The sequence below is a fragment of the Anolis sagrei genome, chromosome 6 (assembly GCF_037176765.1).
Source record: "Anolis sagrei isolate rAnoSag1 chromosome 6, rAnoSag1.mat, whole genome shotgun sequence".
NCBI lineage: Eukaryota > Metazoa > Chordata > Lepidosauria > Squamata > Dactyloidae > Anolis > Anolis sagrei.
Window position 1 is genome coordinate 115,907,000 of NC_090026.1, and position 24,474 is coordinate 115,931,473.

Below are 24,474 nucleotides of genomic sequence, written 5' to 3' on the forward strand. Positions count from 1 at the left end.
TTAATTGTGACACTCATCCTATATACTACTAGCCAACCTTCCTTGTATGTTGAGCAAAGCATCAATTTTATTTCTATTTTTTTGTATTTTTAACTTTAAATACAGAAACTAATATGTAATTGTTTTTAATTTTTGTATTTATTTTAATTTTTTATTAGATTGTATGGTTGTTTACCACCTTGAGTCCCTGTGGAGAAAATTGTGGGATATAAATAATAACAACAAGCCAGCCCACTTAGCCTCGTGGAATCTTGGCTATTACAACTTCACCTTGTCTGGCAGTACATACACTATGCAGCTCCTGTGAGGAGCGGCTTAAAGAGCTGGCAATGCTTAGCCTGCAGAAGAGAAGGCTGAGAGGAGACATGATAGCCATGTATAAATGAGGGAAAGTCATAGGAAGGAGGGAGCAGGCTTGTTTTCTGCTGCCCTGGAGACTAGGATGCAGAACAAGGACTTCAAACTAAAAGAAAGGAGATTCCACCTTAATATTAGGAAGAACTTTGTAAGTGTGAGAGCTGTTCAACAGTGGAACTCTCTGTCCTGGACTGTGGTGGAAGATACTCCTTTGGAGGCTTTTAAACAGAGGCTAGATGGCCATCTGTCGGTGCTGCTTTGAATACGATGTTCCTGCTTCTTGTCAGTGGGTTGGACTGGATGGCCCACGAGATCTCTTCTAACTCTAAATTGGCATGATTCTATGATTCAGTCAGTGTTATTACAGCAAATGGACTAGAAGGTGTCTTTAGTCTATCCTAGCTGCATCTTCGCAGTAAAGAATACAATATTTCTACATATTAGTAGTGTCTACTTTGGAAGAATGCAGTGCCTTTAAACAATAATATTGAACTAGGACAGGAGAAAGGCAGCTTTCAATGGGCTGCATTTCTCTCAGCATTTGCAATAGTAAAAGTTGATGGGATTTGCAGTCACAATGACATGCACTTCTGAACTAATGGGAGGAGGAAAGGAGAAATGACGCTGGCCCTGGCCTGTGTGTCACTTGCTGACTTTTAGTGACCTCATGTATTTTATAGATTTTTCTTAAGCAAGGAAAACTCAAAATAGTTTTTCCAATTCCTTAGACAAGTATTCATTTACTATCTCCCATCCAAGTACAAACCAGGATTGACCTTGTTTAGCTTCCAAGATGAGAAGGGGATCTGGTACCCTTACCAAAAGTATAAAACTGTGTAAAATAAATCACTTCCCTCTTAATAATACAGTTATTTTGTCAATTATCAGCATATCTGTAATATATTTATCTGTTTCCAGTAATTGTTTACTTTGCTGCAAGTCCACCATGTGTGGTACAATGTACCTTTTTCTTTCCCACATTAAAGCAAAACAAAAAAAATCACTCCCAACTTTATTTGTAATATAGTATTTTATTTCAGCAGGAGCATATAGAAGTTTCCTTTTTTTTGTATGACACAAAACTAAGCCTCTTTATAATATACTCTGGAGTGTAAACACTATCTGGTAAAAGTGCAAAGAGATGAAGAACATCACACAGAGTGCATAGAACCAGTTTTTAGACAGGTTACCAGTAAGGAACACATTGGTAAGTGGGGTAGTCTTTGTTAACATTAGGCGCTAGGGTTTTCCTGTGGTGTGTTTGTTTTTATTGTTGAGGAACCTAAGATAGCATCAGGTAGAGGAGTTCTGTGATGGCTGCTTGTTTTGTTTTGTTTTCCACATAAAGTGCTGGCACAATAACTTAGATGTTACAAACAAGCTGTAACAAACATTCTAAAGCATTGTTGACACACAATGGAGAGAGCTATTACAACGTTGAACAGTACGGTGTCTTGGGATCGTCACCTCAGGCTTCTACAGGTTTCGGTCTATGCACATGCTCTAACTGGCCTGAATCTGAAATGTCGTAGCTGGTCTTGTACTTGGCCAGAATTTTCATCAGAGGACGTAACTTCAGCCACCATTGTTCCTTGGGAATTCGGTGCCTGTTGACCATTGGAGAGAAATGCCATTAGACATCGATATTCAAACTTATAATACAGTTACACGTCAGACTAGCTCACGTACATTCATGGAGCAGCTCAGTTAAGTTGAGGGTCAGATTCTGTCTATACCCTGCATCTAGGAGTAGCTAATTTATAAGGTTGGCTTCCATGTTTGCAGCTTTGAGTCCATACCACAACAACAATAAAACATTCTTGGTGCATTGGCTTTTAGGCCTCTTCCTGGGGTTATTAGAGGTGCTGATTCAGAAAATTGCATTGGATAGACTGCATCACCTCTTGTTTCTTAGATAGGGTGTGTCGAATGACTGGAAAATTTGTATCATAAAGCTGTGCTTTTGGTATGAAATATTGTAAGTAGATTTACATGCACACTTTAAACTTTTACAATATGTTTTCTTCATGCTTAAAATAGATTGATGTAATATATCCTGATTTTTATGGCCAAGCACAGTGAAGAGTGGAATATGGCATATGTTCTGTATCTCAAAAACAAGCTGATAGGGGAAAATGTGCCATTTTTGGAATCAGTAGATCAAATATACCCAGAAACAGGTCTAACAACTCAGACACCAAAATGTGCTTCATTCTGTAGAGAACATGGATTGTTCTCGCTAGCAATCTAGTGCAACTCTGGTCACCTTCCTCCAGAGGCTGATCTTAAAGTCATGTTGAAGGACCTAGAGAGAACACTTCTCCAGAAGAAGTTGACCACAAGTCATGCTGGAAATCCTAGGACCTCATCACACTAGATAATGAATCCACTTTAAATCTGGTTTCTCCTGCAGAATTCTGGGGTTTGTAGTTGAGGGAGGCTGTAAAAGGTTCCTCCCTTAATTACAAACCCCAGAATTCTGCAGGAGGCAGAAACCAGATTTAAAGTGGATTTATTCTCTAGTGTGATTAGGTCTCTAGTGATTTCTAAAGAGGTATTCTCTTTAATGTTTTACTTTTATGGGTGTCTTGTGCCCCTAACCCCGGTGAATATAGAGGGCTGACTGAATTTCAGCAACATGCTATTAAACTGAACCATGTGCAAGCCATGTGCAAGTTCATTCCTTCCTTATATGAAAATCAAAGCTAATTTCTTCACAGGCAGGAAGCTAGACATGTTGACTGTACCTTGTGGTGGTTTCAGATATCATTGGTATGTCTGCTCAAATATGACCAGCCATCACTCTCAAAAGGCTCAATGATGTGGCAAGTAGATGCATTCCCAGCAGTACTAGCTCCCTTAAGGTATAAACCTTACCTGGGATTCCCAGAGCTCTAAACTCAGTACCTTTCAAGATATAAAAAGAGCTATTGTCTTAAAGAACAAGGGTTTTTCTAGTGCAGTGTTTCTCAGCCTGGGGTTTTGGGACCCCTGAGGGGGATCACAAAGGAGGTTTCAGACAGGTCACCAAAGATAATCAGAAAACATATTTCTGATGGTCTTAGGAACCCCCTTTGGCAGGGAAAGCTGAAGAACTCTCTGCCTGTTCTCTTCCTTTTTGGAAACAGACAGCGAATCCTACCAAAAGCCAAAACTCAAGGTTAATGCCCACCAAACCCTTCCAGTATTTTCTGTTGGTCATGGGAGTCTGTGTGCCAAGTCTGGTTCAATTCCATCGTTGGTGGAGTTCAGAATACTCTGATTGTAGGTGAACTATAAATGCCAGCAACTACAACTCCCAAATGACAAAATCAATCCCTGTCCAACCCCATCAGTATTCTAATTTGGGTGTATTGGGTATTTGTGCCAAATTTGGTCCAGTGAATGAAAATACACCCTGCATATCAGATATTTACAATATGATTCATAACAGTAGCAAAATTATAGTTACAAAGTAGCAATGAAAATAATTTTATGGTTGGGGGTCACCACAACAGGAGGAGCTGTATTTAGGGGTCGCAGCATTAGGAAGGTTGAAAAACACTGTTCTAGTGTGCCTTACAGTTTTGGTACACATGGGTTTCTTGTATGTAAATAACTCTCCATTACATTTTGCCAGAAAAATTTCATCTGGCAAGGGAACTGTTCATGCAAAACCCTCATGCACAGAGCTGATTTCACTGAAGCATGGCTAAACTAGAAGTGCTTTTGAGAGAACTGGCACTAATAATGAGCAAACGTAGAAGGCGAGAGACTACAAAAAGAAGGTATCATTACTGCTTGGATTGCAGGCTTTTCAGGCAGATTCAGGTCCCAGTAGTTTTATTATCTCAAGTTTAAAGAGAAAATAGTTAAGTGCAGCAACAAAGAACCCAGAGGCCATCCTTAATTTTTTATACTTCTACTCCCAGCATCCCATTCTTTCAGGCAACACTGGCAAAATGGGAATCCAGCAAAAGTCTGGAAAACTATGTCTCTATAAAGAAGTGGTTCTCAACTTTCCTAATGCCACGACCCTTTAATACAGTTCCTCATGTTGTGGAACTTAATACAGTTCCACATTATTTTCATTGCTACTTTCATAACTGTAATTTTGCTACTGTTATGCACCATGTATTTTCATTCACTGGACTAAATTTGGCACAAATACACCATACATCCAAAGTTGAATACTGGTGGGGTTGGGGGAGGATTGATGTTGTCATTTGGGTTGTAGTTGCTGGGATTTATAATTCACCTACAACCAAAGAGCATTCTGAACTCCACCAGCAATGGCACATAGAACTCCCATGACCAACAGAAAATACTGGAAGAATTTGGTGGGCATAGATCTTGAGTTTTGGAGTTGTAGTTCACTTACATCTAGAGATACTGTGGACTCAAACAATGGTGGATCAAGACCAAACTTGGCACAAAAACTCAATATTCCCAAATGTGAACACTAGTGGAGTTTGGGGGAAATAGACTTGACATTTGGGAGTTGTAATTGCTGGGAATTATAGTTCACCTACAATGAAAGAGCATTCTGACCCCCACCAATGATAGAATTGGGTCAAACTTCCCACACAGAACCCCTATGACCAACAGAAAATACTATGTTTTCTGATAGTCTTTGGCGATCTCTTTCACATACCCTTGAGACCCCCCCCCCCTTTCAGGGTTCCGACCCCCAGGTTGAGAATTGCTTTAGAGCACTGTTCTCAGAGATACTGAACAATACCATTGATAGCCTTCAGGCCATGTTACATTGGTGATTTTTTTCTCTCTGTCCCATTACATTAGTATTTTTGTATTTTTTTACATACTCAAAATCTGTTTCATCCTTCAGTTCATTCACAGGCTGGAATATCAGGTTCCTTCGGCGCATACCCAGGAGACAGACAGAATCATCCGTGTTGGCAAATACTCTCCCTTTAAAGAAGAAAAAGTAGGGAAGGAGGAGAGGGGAAAACACTTCTAGTTTTATGTATACATACATAGTTCGATGGCTCAAGCCAGGAATACTCTAGGAGGGGAAAACGTTTAATAATTCCTTATTGGGTGTTTAAGCTGATTTGGTCACTAAAATTTCACAGTGACGAACATGATGTGAATTAGTGATGAAGAGGGATTAAGGTTCAGTTTTTGACTTGGTATTTGAAAGGGAAAATGAGGGATGTTTGAGTAACTGGCAACATAATTGTTCCAGGTTAGTTTTCTTTTTAAAAGAAATAAATCTGAATTAGAGTTTTCTGTAAGTCCAACTGGGAGCTGATAAAACTGCAAAATAACATAACACATTACCTTCATCTGCGATCCATGCAGCCACCAAGAAAAAAAAAACAAGAAAGGAAAAATACTTGTAACTACAATAGGCTGATTTTCTCGATATTATCTACCACTTTAGTAGGAAGCTTAATACATTTTTAGCAATGGCCTAGGATTCGGACATAAGAAAAATTCAGCAACCCTGATGAATCTAACTCTGTGAACATAAGAAACAAGTGTTACCAACTTCCAAGACTGAATTTCTGCAATTTGTCTTATTATTTTCTATAACATTAGCAACTTGCTTCTATGTACATTTACTCAGGAGCGAATCAAAATTTGGTGGATCTTACATCATGTAAGCAAGCTTGCCCCATATGGTAGACTTTGTTTTGCTGAAATGATTGTAGAGCAGAGTAATTGGAAGGACCCATGGGGGCACCTATGGCTTGCGTTTGTTTTCGGTTTGTTCATTTTGCTTTTTAGGAATGGCTAGGTGCTTTTCGGAAACTTAGAAAAATACATTTCTGGAGAACAACTCCCAAAACATTGGGGGATTCTGAGAATTATAGTCCAGAAAAGCAGTTTCTCAACTTCTTAGCTTGATACAGCAGTGAGATAATGTGCATGGATGTCTCATTCGTCTCAAATACTCCACTAATGTAAGCCAGGGAGTATCCTGAATTGGCAACCAAAGGATTCCTTCTAACATACATATCTGCAGTCCCAGTAACTGGTGCTTTATGAATGATGGAGAGCTTTTAGTCCTCCAAACACTTTATTTACTATATTTATATCCAGCCTTTCTCAACCCCAAAGGGGATTCAAGGCGGCTTACAACAAAGGTAATAATTCAATGCCTTAAAAACAATATACAATTAAATAAACAGCTCCAACAATCCCATATAATTGGCAATTGTTGGGGGGTTTGATTCTTAGAAGTTCAAACATCCAGGGAGGGTGGGGAATCAATCTAACCCATCCTTGTAATGTAAATGGAGGCTGGGAAATGCTTAGGCTTGAGGTTACGCCACTCTATTTCCCACAACTACATCTAGGAATGATGGGAGTGGAATGTTCCAAGAAAGAAACATTCAGATTGGTATGGAAGCACTACAGACATACAATTGACTACAAAACAATGTTTCACAGGATACTCAGTTTCCCACAACAGGCAGCAATTAGTGTTCTGAACAAGTTAATATTACGAAACATGACCTTGATATTTTCTCACCTCTTCGATAGGAGTCCTTGAGTTTCTTTGAGAGCCACAACACGGCTTTGGCTGAAATTTTTGTGCCAAAGTTTCTATCAAATGGAGAAGGAGCACCACCCTAAAACATTCAAAAGTGAGCAGAAGTTTAATATTTTGAAGAAATAAGCTAGGTAATACTAATTGCAAAGCATGCACAGGATTGACTGGCATACATTTAGGCACAAAATGGAGACACAGTCAGGCCAACAAGTAATAGTTCAGCAAGGGAAGGTGTATCTAGACCAGCAGTTCCAAAACCTTTCAGATCATGGAAGCTTTAAAGAGATTGACCTCCCTCCACCCCCCCATGAAACCCTAGCTCTATCCCTAAGCATGGTGCACCCACAATGTTCTTCCTGAAATTATTTCATTTTTGTACTTAGAATAATCTTGAAATTGAGCTTTATGTCCTACAGCTGAATATTTAAATCCAGGGCAGCATCTAACTTACTCCTAAACTTGTTTTTGGTGCAAACAAATTTGGTGTACACATAAACTAAAAAGTGATTTGCATCAACAGGTGGACATGAAGGGGAGCACTGCTTGGATAGCCTTTCCACTTACTGAAAGGTATTAAGTCTATCAGTCCTATGCAATAATCAGTCAGTGGCACAGAGTCAAATTTCGTTTTTAAAGCATGATCTTTATACACTGGCAAGAAGTTTTAAAACTGATTTTTAAAAAGATTTTAAAGACTTTTCATAGAACACCCACAATGCTTCTGCAGAATCCTAAAAACATGTTTTGGGAACTACTGATCTAGACTGCTCAGTATTAAAATGAACACGAAGGGGGAAAATTACTTCTACACTATTCTCTTTAGCTGGATCAGGTTGTTTTACTTATGACACTTTCTTATACTATGTGACAGTGCCATTTAACTCAATATACAGAATGACTCCAATGTACATGGGGATGTATTTCAAGATTCCCTGTGGATACCTGAAATTTGATAATAGCAAACCCTACCTTTTGATTATATTTGGTCCAGAAGTATATCATAGAATGGTACTGGAGGACTTAGAGAGGCCACAAACACTTTGAGTGGGAAATGTTTTTAGACTATGAATAAGTGAAACCATGGACATCAAATCCATGGATAAGGGGTTTGTTATGCAGATTCCGGCATTGCTCCTACATAAATAATTATTAATCCTTTTACAGAAATTGCAGAACAGGGTTCAGTTCTACCTAAACAGTTTGAGCAATCCAAAGAATTTCAAATTCCGACCTACCTGCTGCATGTGACCCAGTACATTCTTTCTGCAGTCAAATACTCCTTTCCCTTCTTCAGAATACAGCTGGTAAATGAAGTCTGTTGTGTAATTCTCGCTGCTGTTTTCATTCCTGTACAACATAACATTTTAAAAAGATTTATTGATCATTTATATCTAGTTTTTTTTTTTTACATAAGAAATTCAGTTAATACAGAACAGACTTCCCAAATGGTGCATCAATTAAGCATTGGCCATATTCTATGAGATTGGAGATCTTGCAGGATGCTTGATCTTTCTTGAGAGGTCCTCATCTTATGAGACTTGAGGCAGGTCTTATCTAGGCTTGCTTCACATGTCCTAGACAACATTGTCTTTGTTTTCCTTTCACTAGGAATGATGGCCTTCCTTTCTCCCAATATTTATATATTTACAACGATTCTTCCTTCCTGCCTGCAAAAGCATTATAACCACTGCAACATTCCTTGATTTTACAATTCAAGACAATGAAATATCAGCTTACCTCAGCACCAAACCACGCTGAATACCGGTTTTCATCTTTTCAGTTAAATGTTCCACATTGGCCTATGGAAAAATATAAAACTGTTTTCAAAGCAGGTAAAATTGCCTATTGCTAATGTCAAAGGAGTCCTAAAGCAGGACAGGATTGATGTTCTTATCCCTGTGTATTGCTATTGCCAGATTCCAGGCCTTCCATAAATTTGTGGTACCAACTACAAACCAAAGATGTAGCACCAAATTCTCACTTGGAATTTTAGATAGTGGAAATTTGTTTGGGAAGGGGGGGGGGAGAGAGAGAGAGAGAGAGAGAGAATGCATAAATGTCACAGTATGTTTTAAATTCTCTAGGCCATAAGGAAACTGGATTAAATTAGTGCATCACAATGCAAACCCATCCTTTCCAAACTCTACTACTACAAAAAAGTGAGCTCCTAACAAGCACTACTATTTTGTAAGCATTACAGAATGGGGCAACATTGTCAATAGTATAAGCACTCCATCTTGTGGAAATGAGGGGAAACTGCTAGGATCAAAGAGTACTGTACATAAGAAACATTCACTACTTCATCACACTAGAGAGAAAAATCCACTTAAAATGCAGTTTCTGCCTCCTGCAGAATTCTGGGGTTTTTAGTTTAGTGAGGAGCCTTTAACAACCTCAAAGTTATAGGCAATTGATAAATCCTGATAGTTTTGAACAAACAATTTCATTATTAATACTGTTAGTGGCAATCTAATTGCGCTTTCCTCTCCCTGTGTTGCACCCTGCCATGAGAAGAGGTGGGTAACAAATATTGTATTATTATTATTATTATTATTATTATTATTATTATTATTATTATTATTTGAAACACAACAATACTTCCTAAGTGTCTAGGACCGTGTAATGTATCGGCGAACAATGAGTGCAGATCCCAGTAAGGTGGCTTTCTGCATCTGGCAGATGGCAATTTTGTCAGCGCTGACTGTGTTTAAGTGCAGATCAAGGTCTTTAGGCACTGCGTCTAGTGTGCCCATCACCACTGGGACCACCTTTACTGGCTTGTGTCAGAGTCTTTGCAGTTCGATCTTTAAATCCTCATATTGTTGTTGTTGTTATTATATGATACACAACAAGATTAGCACACAGCAAACAAGATCACTATGCTGGCTTCCCAAGTGTCTAGGACTGTGTGATATATCAGCAAATAATGTGTGCAGATCTGAGTAGGATGGCCTTTTGCAGCCAACAGGTGGTAATTTTGTCAGTGTTGATTGTTTTTAAGTGTATTTTCCCTTTGGGCAGTTTCACACATACACATGGCTTGATATCTATATCGTTAAATGATACTGTGCACATGTGAATCAGAACAGATCAGAACAGGTAGAATTTACTTAATAGTTCATCACCTATAATTTCCTGCATGGCAGGGAGATGGTATGGATAGCTGTTGTGATCTTCTCCAATTTCATGATTCCATGAAAATGCAATGCTATAAACTGGACAGTGCTAAAACATCACGGAAACATAGGTTGGTAGGTTTGCACCTAAATGTGATTTTAAATTGACATATGGGTAGATAAAATGTAGATAAAAGATTCTACCCACCTGGAGCTCCCGAATATCAAACTTCTCTTCAAAGATGTATGCAGCATCAGCACCAGCCGCAAGGGCCCCCATGTTGGCCAAGTAACCGCAGTAGCCACCCATAGTCTCAATGATGAACACTCGGCGCTTTGTCCCACTTGCAGAGAGTTTGATTCGGTCGCAGGTCTAGCAAAAGATGGCTTATTAGCAACTTCCAAACTAAAGATGTAACCCCTCTGAAAGGTGATGTTTCATTGCTACCAGGGTATCATGCACCATGAAAACGAAAAAGAATTCTCTCGATAACATCATTTCTTTTCCTGCCTTTTCAGTTGTCATCTGAAATGTTCCATCTCTTACCCATGATATGAGTGATGTGGATCTTGGCACATTTTTTTCAATTGAAATTTCTAGCATGGTGCTAGAAACAGAATTCCAAAACTGTTATTGATTCCTAGGTGTCTGGGATCCGTTTTAAAATAGAATCACACATTTCGTTTCTCATCAAATGTTAATGGCTGAGGTCAATCACACCATACAAAATAATGTCACCAGGAGACACAATAAAATATAAACAATCAACTCAAATTATTTCAGTGGTGGTCTAGTCCCAGCCTTTTGAGAATCCTAGACAAGAAAGCTCTTTGATATTTCAAGATCATGCTTGAAAGCGGCCTCAGACATATGTTTGCAATGAAGGGAAAAAGGCCCTAGCCAGAAAAAAAAATCGGGGGGGGGGGGGGAAACTTTTTTAGCAAATCATGAAGAGTAGTTTGATAACACAACAACATTTTTAATGCAGTTTAAAGACCCTTATTGCTCCATAAAAGATATAAGATACAAGGTATACAAGGTTAGTAAGGCCAAAAATAGCAAAAAAAAGTTGTTTTTTTAACCTGAAAATATTCGGGGGAGGGGGTTGAACCCCTAACCTCCCTCCCCCTGGCTACAGGGCTGGAGGGAAATGAATTTTACAACTGGTTAATAATGATCAAGACAGGATATAAATATGGAGCATCAATGTATTGTCGAAGGCTTTCATGGCCGGAATCACTGGGTTGTTGTAGGTTTTTTTGGCCTATATGGCCATGGTCTAGAGGCATTCTCTCCTGACGTTTCGCCTGCATCTATGGCAAGCATCCTCAGAGGTAGTGATACATGGAGCATCAATGTATGGAAGACAATTATCTTCCTTTAAGGGATGTGACAAATACTCACAGTTTTCTTGTCCTTAATAAGAAAGTGCTGTTAGTCAACTGCTGTGATTTTTTTTTCACATTTGGATACTTTTTTTGTGAAATATTTCTGGTCATATTAAATCCTTATTGTACAAAAATACACATCAATCAGTATATTTTACACAAAAGACATGCTTTTGCAGTCTGCTGTTCAAAGACTCTCCTTTGGAGGACAAAAAAGGAATTCCTTGTTTCTATCCATGAGATACAAGTCAAGATGTGCACCCACAATCTTGCAAAAGTGACCTAAATTTCAAAGGAGGGAGGAGTAGGAAATTCCTTAGACTGTACCCCCTTTTTTTTAAACGGAGGAGCAAGTCAAAATGTAAGTCATTTTCTTATATAATCCACTGGCTAATTTTCAAAGATTTGAACTCAATTACAGCTTATGTTAAAGATCTGTGTCGAAGGTGGTGTATGTTTCCTATTCTATCAGAAGAGAAACTGGTGCTAGGGTAGCACTTCTGCACCCAAAAAAAAAATGTATTTCCAATGTATCCTTTTGATATTTCCATCTCCAGATTTTTTAATTAAAAAATCGCCAGTGTTCATTCTGGCATTTTAAAATCCCAATTACCTTAAGTGATTAAAGGAAAAACCAAGGGAACTACCTGAACCAGATACCAATATGGGTATAACTTGGCCTTTGCCTAGGAATTTAAAAAGTTCCTTTCTGAACTGTGACTCTCAAATACTCTCAGGCAGCACATACAGTAGATGTTGTGGTTCCCTAAAATAACTTCTCCATTGTGGGTTTCTTATGTGTGTGCCAGTCTTGTTGTTCTATGCTTGTTCTAGCCCACTACATATGGTACAGTGGCACCCAATTTGTAATCCGTTCTGATATGGCATTAGGTTCTGGATTAAATTTCAGGAATTTCAGAGGATCCTTATAATTGGAGGCCATCATTTTGATTCATACCTAGCTCCTGAAATTAATGGACACAAGACATCCAAAGATGATCCTTCTCTTTCTGGCTCTCAGGCTCAAAATCTAGACCAACACTGAAACTTTTGCAATCTTACCTCGACAATGGCATTCAAGGAAGTGTCAGCACCAATACTCAAGTCGGTGCCAGGCACATTGTTGCTAATAGTAGCAGGCACTATGCAGATAGGAATGCAAAACTCCTCAAAGCGGGCTCGGGCTTCAGCTAACAGCACACAGCTCTCAAAAGCCTAAAGCAGTGGTACAAGGAATGGTAAGCAAGGCGCTCGGTGCCCCAACTTTGTGAAATCATGAGGCATTCAGCTAGTGGCTCCCTGTGTGTGGCAATGGAAAGTCTGGATTTGCAGCAGCAAAGAAAAAAAGAAACAAAACCCTTCAATAGTAAATATTTTAAGATTCAGTTTTTCCTCATGGGAGCCTGCAATGGCTTGCTGGATTTGCATTGGTGCAGAAGAAAGACAACCAGAGTTAGTAGAAGGGTGAAACAAGCAAAATGTGGAAAAACAGAGAGATCAAAGGAGAGAGATCAAAGGCTCCTTCTACACTATAAAAATACAGATCATATGATTTGGTAATTTGGATATATGACAGTGTAGAAGGGGCCTTAGTTAAAGACAGTAATGACTGGAAAATGGCTGTTCTCCTGTGGCACACTGAAAACTGAAGAAAAAACACCAAGTGATTGAAGATGATCCAGATCTTCACAACTCTCATCTTCTAAAATGAACATGGAAACTGGTCCATAGCTGAAAGAAGATATTAACAGCCAGAGACAAGGTGACAGCCAGCAATAATCTGTAATCCTTAGCAGCCCCAGACCTTTCCACACATAATATACATTTGTGAAGAAAGCTGGGATGTAAATGAGCCTGCCATTTTAAATCGGGCTTTGGGGCAATCATAAGCATGCCAAAGCCAAGCGCAACACAAATGAGTCCTCACATGCAGGATGAAATCTTGTATTGTGTGAAACACTCCATAGAGGCAGCTTCACATCTGTCTCTCCATCCTGGAAGATGCCAAGTCCTAGGAGTGCTGCTTTATGAATTGAAGTATACCCGACCTCATAGGAACTAGCAGTACATAGCCGCAATTTTGGCTACAGTGGAAAGAAAGTGCTAGATTCATTCATATTTGCCCATCATTAATAAGCCATGACCAAAATTTCATTGTCAGAAAGAGGAAAAATTTCAAGTACATTTCAGATGACATCAAACACTACAGCAGAACTATCAACTATATTTGGGAACAAGACAAAACATCAGCACTTTTAGAACTTCCTTTCCACACCACCATCTTCATGCTGCAGAAGATATCCCTCACAGCTGGAAACAGTAGTGGAAGGTCAACAGTGGTGATTAACCTGTCTTTCAGAGAGATGTGGCTTCCATTAGTGAAACACCATTCGAACATTCCTGGTTGCAGCAAATAAATATATCACACTGCACACCCCTCCCCACCCCCTCCGGTAATGAGTCCATAAGCCGTCAGTATTCTATTAGAAAGCTCTAGTAACTAACAACTATCAACAATCTAATCAGACATTGTGCTATCTGCATTTTAAGCAGAGTGCCAGGAAAGATGAGAAAAAGGCAAAAAATTATAGATCACAGAAATGAACCAAGAAAATCCATGGAAGAGGAAAAGGACAGCAATGAGCATGGAAAGCAGCATTACTCACCTTAGTATGTCAATAAAAACTGGTGGAGATTTTTTTGTACCAGAACTGGAAACCAATATTATATACGTGTCTTGCAAGGGTGGGCAGCTGTATCAGGTGGGGACTGATTTTCACCCCGTGCAAGCCTGACATGCCTTTAAAGAAGAAAGCCAGCATGACGTAGTGGTTAGAGAGTTTTACTAGGATTCCACAGTTAAGCAAAGACCCAGATTCCTAGTAAAACTCTCTAACCACTACGCCATACTGGTGCTCTTCTTTAAAGTTATATATGTAACTGCATAGTCTTTAAAAAAAGATCCCTGGAGCAGGAATCTCCTACCACAGGCTTAGAAATGCTTGGGGGAATGTTCTGAAATTTTACAACATTTAATATCAGGTTTCCTCCCTCAAAGCTTTTCCTGTGCCAAACCATGAAATGCCTTGGAGACACCAGTGGCTTAAAAAACAGTTTACCATCTGGAATGGTGAGACATATGGACACTATTCCTTGGGGCCTGCAGGAAAAAAGAACTGTGCAGCTCTTTTCTCAGCTATGCTTTAATTTATATTTTTAATTTCTACTTAATAGGAATCTTTAAGAATACATGCCTAAATGGTGAATTCTACCACACCTGTTCCAATCCTGGGCACATGGATTATTTTTTCCATATATTTTTATTGCAAATATATGAGAAATGGTACAAGAATGGATATAGAATAGAATTTTTGTCTTTTACTATTCCTGGGTAATACTTAAAAGCTTTCTATAATGTTAAAAAAGAGAAATAAAAAGAACATTTATTTTCTAATCTAAAACAGGATAGAAAAGTAGGTATACAATGTTTTGAAACAAAGGAGATAGAAAAGTTAAGAAACTGAAAATAGAAAACTCCAACTAACACTTCTTACTCTGTCTCTGCTGCCCTCTTCATAATTAGAAAATCTATTCTTTTTATCATACAAACTTGTTATCTCTGGTAGATTAACTTTCCAGGATCCCTTGGATACCATTGGTGGGGTGCGTGATGACTCCCCCTCCTCTCTCCTCTACTCCTGTTTCAGTGAGGAAGGTGAGATCCTTTGAATCTTGAGGGGGTTGAGTCTGTCCTTTTTCTTTCTGAAAAAGTATTTCTCGACTTCATGCGGTTGAGAAGTCTCTAGGGACATCTCAGCTTTCAGCCCACTTGCTGAGACACTGCTCACAGCTCCATTTCTTCACTGGAAGTCCACATTGGTTATTAATATGAGGTGCACAGACAAGTTTATTCCAGATATTATAGAAATCAAGTGCTTTCTATGGTTACAGAAAATAGAAACCTTTCTAGAGTGATGCTTAAGTTAAACCTGACTTCATAATGATTATCTTATAAATACCAGGCTAGGTTTGTCCCATCCACTGTTTCTATTTTTTGATGTTTTCTGTTTTAGATTTGTGATTTAATCCATAGTTAACATGCAGTCTTATTTTCTTCTTCGTTGTTTTAATAGTACTTACTGACCACCTTGAAGGCCACCTTGTTGTGAACATGGGATATATGGTTCCTAAATAAACAAATAAAGGAAGAAGCAACTTTCCCATTTTGTGAAACATACTGTCTGATCAAGCAACCATCTGTATGCACACATATGAACATAGAATCATAGAATCAAAGAGTTGGAAGAGACCTCATGGGCCATCCAGTCCAACCCCCTGCCAAGAGCAGGAATATTGCATTCAAATCACCCCTGACAGATGGCCATCCAGCCTCTACTTAAAAGCTTCCAAAGAAGGAGCCTCCACCACACTCCGGGCTAGAGAGTTCCACTGCTGAACGGCTTTCACAATCAGGAAGTTCTTCCTCATGTTCAGATGGAATCTCCTCTCTTGTAGTTTGAAGCCATTGTTCCGCGTCCTAGTCTCCAGGGAAGCAGAAAACAAGCTTGCTCCCTCCTCCCTGTGGCTTCCTCTCACATATTTATACATGGCTATCATATCCCCTCTCAGCCTTCTCTTCTTCAGGCTAAACATGCCCAGCTCCTTAAGTCGCTCCTCATAGGGCTTGTTCTCCAGACCTTTTATCATTTTAGTCGCCCTCCTCTGGACACATTCCAGCTTGTCAATATCTCTCTTGAATTGTGGTGCCCAGAATTGGACACAATATTCCAGGTGTGGTCTAACCAAAGCAGAATAGAGGGGTAGCATGACTTCCCTAGATCTAGACACTATGCTCCTAAATGTATTTATACACTATGCTCCTAAACATAAATGTATTTATATCTAGTTCCTGCTGCAATCACGTTTCCTGATGTTCTGGTCCAAGAAAATCTCCATCGCTAGCTGCGTTAAAGAGGCTATGTTAGTGTACATGCACATGAGAAAAGAGAGACTTACATCAGTGATAGTGTTCAGAGCAGTATCTGCACCAATGCTGAAATCAGAACCCGGTACATTGTTGGATACGGTTGCAGGAACCATAACCATGGGAATACAGAACTCGTCATATTTCTCCCGGGCAGCAGAGAGTTCCAAAAGTCCCAGGTAGGCCTAATGGGTACCCATCGTAATGTAGGCAGAATGAGAAGGGGGATAAAAATAAGCTTGAGTTATAGCAATATGGGTTGGGATATGGCAGGGAGATTCAGTGACTATAACACAGACACGTATGAGACACATGGTTGGGGGTTTTCTAATTCAGACAGTCAAAAGTGATTTGAAAGACTTTGCTGCTCATTTTAAAACATAGGGTTAAGACTACAGCTCCCAGAATTCCCTGGCCAGATAGCTAGAGGATTCTAGGAATTATGACCTTTTTGCATTATTTCAAAATCCTCTTTGACCAGAGAGCATGACAGAACAAAACCATATACACCTTGGGAAAGAAAGCCACTCTCAAACCATGTCCGATGCTATTAAAAATACTGTTTGACTCCAGCCACACAGAGACACTAGGGAAGACCTCATACAGAATATCACAATGCATAAGACAGAGACAAGCAAAATATCTCTTAACATCAACTGTTACTCTAAGTACTTTTAAACATACCTTTATACAGATCATAACAATTTACAGCACAAAAATAAATTATGTTGTTACAGGGATTACATTGCCCTTAACGTTTTTTTTTTTCCTACAGGTATCACATTGTTCCTTATTAATAAGTCTCCTGTGGTGAAAGAATAAAGTTACGGAACTCATATTATTACAAGGAATTTGAATTCCTGACCAGGACTTTGGCTTTAAAAAGTATAGTAATGCTTAAAATGATAAATCAAATATGTTGCCCATGTTTGGTTAGTCCTAGGTAGACTCTCTGAGGTCCCTCCCACACAAGTGTCTAAAATCACATATTATCTGCTTTGAATTGGGTTATATGGTAGTGTGGACTCAGTTCAAAGCAGATATTGTGGATTATCTGCCTTGATATTCTGGGTTATATGGCTGTGTGGAAGGGCCCTGAGTCAACTACTGTATTGGTCAAGAGCAACAATGAGACTTTGACTATTGCCTCCTAAGGATTCCTTTACTCTCCCTGGGATACTGAGTGCTAATGTTTACAGGCAATGATATGTAAGTTTCAGAACAGAAATGAGATGGAAAGAGGAAATCTGAAGTCATCAGGTCATTTTGTTCCTGTTAGAGGTTTTTTGTTTTTGTTTTTTTGTCATGTCAGGAGCGACTTGAGAAACTGCGTCACTTCTGGTGTGAGAGAATTGGCCGTCTGTAAGGACGTTGCCCAGGGGACGTCCGGATGATTTGATGTTTTTATCATCCTTGTGGGAAGCTTCTCTCATGTCCCCGCATGAGGAGCTGGAGCTGGTAGAGGGAGCTCATCCGCCTCTCCCCAGATTCGAACCTGCAATCTGTTGGTCTTCAGTTCTGCCGGCACAGGGGTTTAACCCACTGCGCCACCGGGGGCTCCGTTTATACACCTGTTAGAGGTGTATTAATATGATGCTGAGAATCTAATGATAATGTGTATTTGCAACCACAATTTGCAAGTAAAATTTCTACTTGCCTTGCATAGAACATTACTCCATAGCCTGGCTTTCTTTGCAACATGGGAACTGCAACTTTTCTTAGTTGGATTGCTATTTCAAATCTCTAATGACTTCATTCTCAGTCAACACCATCAGTCTCAATGAGCTATTTACCAGCAGGGACTCTTGTGTGATTAAGCTTTAATCACAAAGTCTTACTACTTTGCAAAGCTCATTTACCAACAAGTATTTATTTATAAGTGAAACCAAGCAAGAGATATTACCTCAAAGCCACCTATAACCAGGAGGGCATTGATATTATTATTCCGCATCTGTTCTGCAATCTTCTCCATATACTTTGCAGGCAATGTTCTAAAACACACACACATACATATATTAAAGAGCTTTGAACAATGCACTTGGGATACATTTTGAAAGACTAATTGAGTACTTAAAGTATGAATATTTTACAGCATTTTGCATTATTATACAATAAACATTTCATATAATACTGTATTGGTTTGGTTTTGTTTTAGTTTACTTTCCTGGTTACTGAATGAAAGAAACTCCACTTCATTCATTCAAAGAGCTGGGCATAATCTACAGCACACAATACAGGTTAGGTGTGTAGATCTATGTCACTGTATGAGCCTACAAAAGTTTCAAGGATTTCCTCTCCGTTCCACCACTATCCCAGGTTCATCTTCATGAGGTCATGTGAGCAGGCCTTCTTGGTAGCTGCTCTCAGGCTGTTTATTTATCTTCCATAAGATTTAAATTACCGTTTTGTGCCCAGAATCGAACCTCCTTGTCCAGTCCAACCTCCAACATCTCCCCAGCTGATTTCTTTGATCTATAAGTTAAAACAAATAAAAAGTTGAAGTAATTTTGAGTGACTATGACACATTTTAGGATATACATTACTGAACATTTCTACAGCAGATAGGAAGTCAGCTTCTTCAAACACTACACTATGCTCACTCTCCAAATCAAGAAACTTGCAGCATTTAATTCCATTTCAGTTCTGTTTTTCATTCTTTCAATGTAGATTAATTCCGGGGTGGCCCAATGGGTTAAACCCTCGTGCTGGCTGAACTGCTGACCTGAAGGTCGGTGGTTTGAATCTTCGAGATGGGGTGAGCCCCCATCTGTCAGCCCCAACTTCCCATGTGGGGACATGAGGGAAGCCTCCCACAGGATGGTAAATGCATCCAGGCATCCCCTGCACCGGGTTGTGGTACAGCTGGTTGGGAGTCAGCTACATTAAAATCCCTACTGACCAAAAGGTCATGAGTTTGAAGAGTACTCCCCCAACCATTTGTCTAGCTTGCTGTCAACCTTTTCAGCCCGAAAGACAGTTGCTTCTATCAAGTAGGAAATTTAGGTACCGGTTATGCAGGGAGGCTAATTTAACTAATTTACAATGCCGTAAGTCCAGCAGCGTGCAAAAGAATGAGGAAGTACTCCATTGGTGACCCAAGTGGACAGTGAAGTGACAGCTCCCCCAGTGGCCGGAATTTGAAGCATAACCTCACGAAGCTGGAAAGTTAAATAGCCCCTGTGTGTGTGTGTCTGTATATGTTGTGTGTCTGTGGCATTGAATGTTTGCCATGTATATGTGAATTGTGATCTGTCCTGAGTCCCCTGCAGGGTGAGAAGGGCAGAATATAAATACTGTAAATAAATAAATAAACGTATGTGCAGACAGTCGATTTTCTCACACCAGAAGCAGCTTGCAATTTCTCAAGTCACTTCTAACATGATAAAAAAGATGCATTCTACACACAGAATGATGAATGTATAGAGTTTTTAAGGCAAGGAATACTTAGACATGACTATGACAATTCCTTTGAAATATAGACTACAGCACCTAATATTCATTGGCAATCTCCCATTCCAGTATGAGCCAGGACTCACCCTGCTTAGCCTTTATGACATGATCTGCTGCCTTTAGGGTATTTATGAAAAATGTCATACTGTTTGCATCCTGTACCAAAAGCCATAATGATAAAAAATCGGGACAAGACTCTATGTGGAAAAATAATTTGGTGACTAACAGCAAAACCCATTTGTATTTCTTCATAATAGGAATAATATTTTTAAAAACCACGGACCCAGACCTATGACATCAGAAGACTCAGGACTGAGTGCATGGTATTTCATAAACACCTCCTCAAAAACTGGAATCCACTGTGACAACAGATTGTGTGATGCCGTTAGCGTTTCATATCTAGTTATCTTGTAGCCTTTATTCTTATCTCCAGATATTTCATACTCCCATGGCTATTCCAGGACAGGCAAGCTGCCAAACAGTGGCCTTCTGCCAAGGTTAACTTAAAGCTGCACTCAGAACAAACATATGAAATTTGATATAGAGGATTTCTCAAGAGGTGTCCAGCAATTGCTACAAGCACAGTTAATCATAGTCCTTTTTTTAAAAAAAACTTTATGGGATTTAGGACCAAGGGGAAATAAGCTGCTATCTGTCTGCAATGGAACATGTTCCCCAGGAGAACCTTGTGATGGACCCACAGATCACAACAAAGAACCTCTGTCATCAGAGCTACCTTACAATGATACAACTTCATGCTCCATTAATGCTGACTAATGGTCTTTTGTACTGCTAGTCAGTACTATTCCAGGAACATATTAAATCTTTCCCACTCACAAGACCTTGAACAAAGTCTTTCTCAAAATATGACAAATGTTCTACTCAGGGACGGCACACATACTCACTCTCATATATACTTTGGATTTAAGTAGTGCATACCCTAGCTCTAATCTAGTTTAATTCCTTATATGTAGATGTATTTGGGGCAGATTAAAAATGATTACTAAACCCTTTCCAAAATATAGTCGGCCATCCATATCCACAGATTCTGCCACAACTACTAATTCAACCATCCACCATTTGCAAATACTAAACAGGACTTCCAAAAAGCAAATCTTGATTTTGTCATATAAGGGACAGCATTTTACTATGCCATAGTATATAATGGAACATGAGCACCCACAGGATCAAATCCAAGCAGATACCAAAGGTATTATGATAATTTGTCTGGAAGAAACGAACCTGCCCCTTCGAAAATCCTTCGAACCCATCAGTGACAGCAAACATTTTGTGCCCTTCAGTGATGCCAATTCTGACAGCAGAGCGAACGGCAGCGTTCATACCAGCTGCTGGAGCCCCAACATTTAAAACAGCTACATTGAAGTTAGTCTGCAAGAGAAAAGAAGAAAAACCTCCTTAGATACAAAGCACAACTGCAAGGACACAGTACCATCCTTTTTCCAAACAAAAATATTACCAAAAGAGATGTGAATCAATTCTGAGTGTAAGCAAGCCACTTTTCAGAAACATATTTATTTTTGGATTAAAATAGTGTTTAAGTTCTTCAAATAGACATACGCTATATCTGACGTAATGGACTAAATAAAACTTATTGCCCAAATATTCAGTCCCCTCTGAATGTTACTTTCCAAATTGACCTCCCTAGAGATTATTTTAAATAAATGGATTTAACAACAAAAACATCTTAAATGCAATATATTTAAACGATGCATTTCTTTTTAATTGACTTACCTATATTTACAGTTACACTGAAGTAGATCAAATGAAAGCATGTCAATCAAATTACCAGACCTTGAAGTAACTAGTTAGTAGTAATAGCCTAGCCTGTAACTTTTGAGATATCGAGAATACAGGCAGTCCCCAAATTACAAACAAAATCGGTTCTGTAAGTTTGTTCTTAATTTGAATTTGTATATAAGTCAGAAAAAGCACATTTTTAAAGTGTAACTCCAGTCAAATACACACACACAAGGTTTGGGATAGCATAGAAAAGGATTAACATCCCTGTGGTGTTAATTTTGCTGTCTGTGTCCCTGTTCAGATTTCACATCTTTTTCTGTCTCTGTGATAATTGGATTTTGAAAAAAATGGCTTGTTGTGGAAACAAGGATTGTTGATAAAGCTTCAGTGAAAACACCTTTTCCCTATGATAATAACTCTTTCAGGGGTGAATTTCCCTTTCTAGAGGTAGATTTCTCTCACTTCCTGTTGTCTTGCCCTTCCTAATAATAATAATAATAATAATAATAATAATAATAATAATAATAATAATACTTTATTTATACCCCGCCTCCATCTCCCCCAAGGAGATGGGGGAGATCCATACAGTAAACACAATATAACACAAAAGCATAACAAAAACCAGAAAATAAAATACCTAAGATGCAAAACCAATATAATAAGCAACACATCAATATATAATCAAACATTAAAACACAGATGATTACCCTGGGCAGGGCCAAACTATGGGTTGTTTTTAGTTGGATGTTTGTAACATGGGGGCTGCATGTACAAGGAAGATATATTTAAAAACCAATATCAGGTGCAAGAGCAAAATTACTGTATTCCTGTAATAAGTAGTTTCTTGTTTCCTTTCAAAATATACTTTTAAAGAACATTTTAATCAGTACTTTGACAGGGATGTTTCGTGTTTTAAGCCTCTGTGTGACCAATAATTACCTCCCTTCGCCTCACTCAAAAAGAGAACAGAAAGTAGTGGAAAACTGTTGAGCAGCACTAATATAACAGATTATTTCTTTTTGACATTGTAATAAGTAATACCAAAGGATTACCTTTTAAATACTGTAATGATTAAAATAATGATGACTCTTTCCAAGTAAGTATCCAAACGCTCATCTTACCTTCTAAAGTCAGCCACAATACACAGAATACAATAAATATGCTGTGAAGCAAAGCACAGGCTGCCTAAGCATTTGACCTGCTGAGCCCTGATAGCGTGTGAACCGTTAGCTCTCAAGACGCTTATAGCTCACTGTCAGCAATGTGTCCAAAGGAAATAGCCATGCACAGTATAGTTCAGAAAAGACTATTCATAACCTAATGTAAAAATAAACTAATACATCAATTGCAGAAATATATTTTTAATAGTGTTAAGGAAATTTAAACAGGCATTTGCATGCAAAGTTTTTTTTGCAGCTTAATAGTTTTCTGAGCCATTGCAATTTGTTTATGTGATGTCACATGCCATTTTGTTTAGGCGATAGCTCATTTTTTCACCTAAAACATAACCATCATGCCAACTGCCTTGTCTTTTAAATCACAAAGACCACGTTTACATGACCAAAATAATGTGGGCTCACCGCTCAGCTGCTGCACATATGATCTGATGTTGTATTGTTAGTTAAGGTTACAATAAAATTATACAATTTCTTGAGGGGAAAAAAAACTTTCAGGTTTTCTTGCTAATATCAATCCAAGCATTTGCAGAGTCATGTTGGAATGTGGCAAAATTGAAGAAACGTGTGAGTGTATTTATTGACCAACATTAAGCAAAAAGTGACAGTTGTAAACTGCACGCACAGCAAGTCTCGACCATCATGCAATAAATAAATAAATAACAGCATATTCTCCAAAAGAGTTTGCTAAGATTGATCAAATTGCATTTCCTTTTACATACATTATATGAAATATCATCCTGTTGAAGAAAACAAGAGAGATTTAAAAGCTATATTGTGGCTCCTCTATATTTAGCCAAGATACAAAACCACGTCTCTCAACATACACCAAAGTGAACAAAATCAGGTTTTAAAATATTGATCCACTAAACAATCAAACTACTAAGTTAACTTAAGTGTGCTGAAAAGAACTAAAACTGGCTCTATGCTGCTCCAGGAATTTACAATAAGAACTTTTACTTTACTTTGCAAGACAAATAAGTAGATACAGCTTAGAACAAAAATCTTTAATTTGGGCCCATCTCAAATACTAGATTTGTTACTTTCAGCTGCACTGACCAAAGTCTTTATTAAATGTGTTTTTGTAATGAAAAACAGATGATAGATATGGCAAATCTATTGCCTAGGACTTGTTTTATGTGCATGTTTTCAAAATTTACACTTCATTTGAGCAAGTTTTAATTCATTAAACAGGCCCATGGTCAGTTATAGCCAAATTAGAAAGGGAGATTTCTGATATTACAGTTTTCAAAAAATTCTAAATAATTTGTTTTCTGATGTTGGATTTAATAAAAGGATCCAGCAGTGAGGGATTAAGTAGATAAGGAAAGCCAAATAATTAAAGATAACTCTAAGGTGTACCGTGGGAAGCTCAGAAGCAGCCTTCTTGGTAGACAATAGCTTGTACGTGTTCAAGTTATTCTGAAAACTCCTGTAGAAAAAAAATGATTGAATTACTAGTCACCTCTCTGGGACTGAACAAAAAAATAATCATACCCCACCTTTAATATCATACCACAGAACACAATGGATGTTTAACATGAAAAAGCAACCTTTCATGAGACATGTAGAATAATCACAGGATGTTGAACCGTTCTGAGTCACTTTTGGGCTGAGAGGGGCAGTATATAAATGTGCTAAATAAATAAATAAACAAATGTCTCAAACCTACACCTGCTGATAGACTTTATAAACCAGCTGGCATTGACCCCCTGATGTGTGATGGGAAGTCACTGCCAA

General features: G+C 38.6%; 1 protein-coding gene across 4 annotated transcripts in view; it reads right to left on the reverse strand.

Annotated features, from left to right (window-relative positions):
• Positions 1-1,368: 1,368 nt before the first annotated feature.
• PFKP (phosphofructokinase, platelet) overlaps positions 1,369-24,474 on the reverse strand; it is a 69,410-nt gene continuing 46,304 nt past the window's right edge. Inside the window, exons 12-23 of one of the 4 annotated variants that reach the window (XM_060782539.2) lie at positions 24,097-24,166; positions 21,041-21,187; positions 18,750-18,820; positions 18,252-18,339; positions 16,381-16,533; positions 12,427-12,579; positions 10,184-10,348; positions 8,597-8,658; positions 8,095-8,206; positions 6,839-6,938; positions 5,163-5,268; positions 1,369-1,964 (exon numbers count right to left, since the gene is read on the reverse strand). In XM_060782539.2, the coding sequence (XP_060638522.2) occupies positions 1,826-1,964; positions 5,163-5,268; positions 6,839-6,938; positions 8,095-8,206; positions 8,597-8,658; positions 10,184-10,348; positions 12,427-12,579; positions 16,381-16,533; positions 18,252-18,339; positions 18,750-18,820; positions 21,041-21,187; positions 24,097-24,166 (1,366 nt within the window). In that variant the 3' untranslated portion in view covers positions 1,369-1,825. Of the gene's footprint in view, positions 1,965-5,162; positions 5,269-5,299; positions 5,647-6,838; positions 6,939-8,094; positions 8,207-8,596; positions 8,659-10,183; positions 10,349-12,426; positions 12,580-16,380; positions 16,534-18,251; positions 18,340-18,749; positions 18,821-21,040; positions 21,188-24,096; positions 24,167-24,474 lie in introns of those variants that run through there. The other 3 variants (XM_060782540.2, XM_060782541.2, XM_067470365.1) reach the window with 3 other exon arrangements.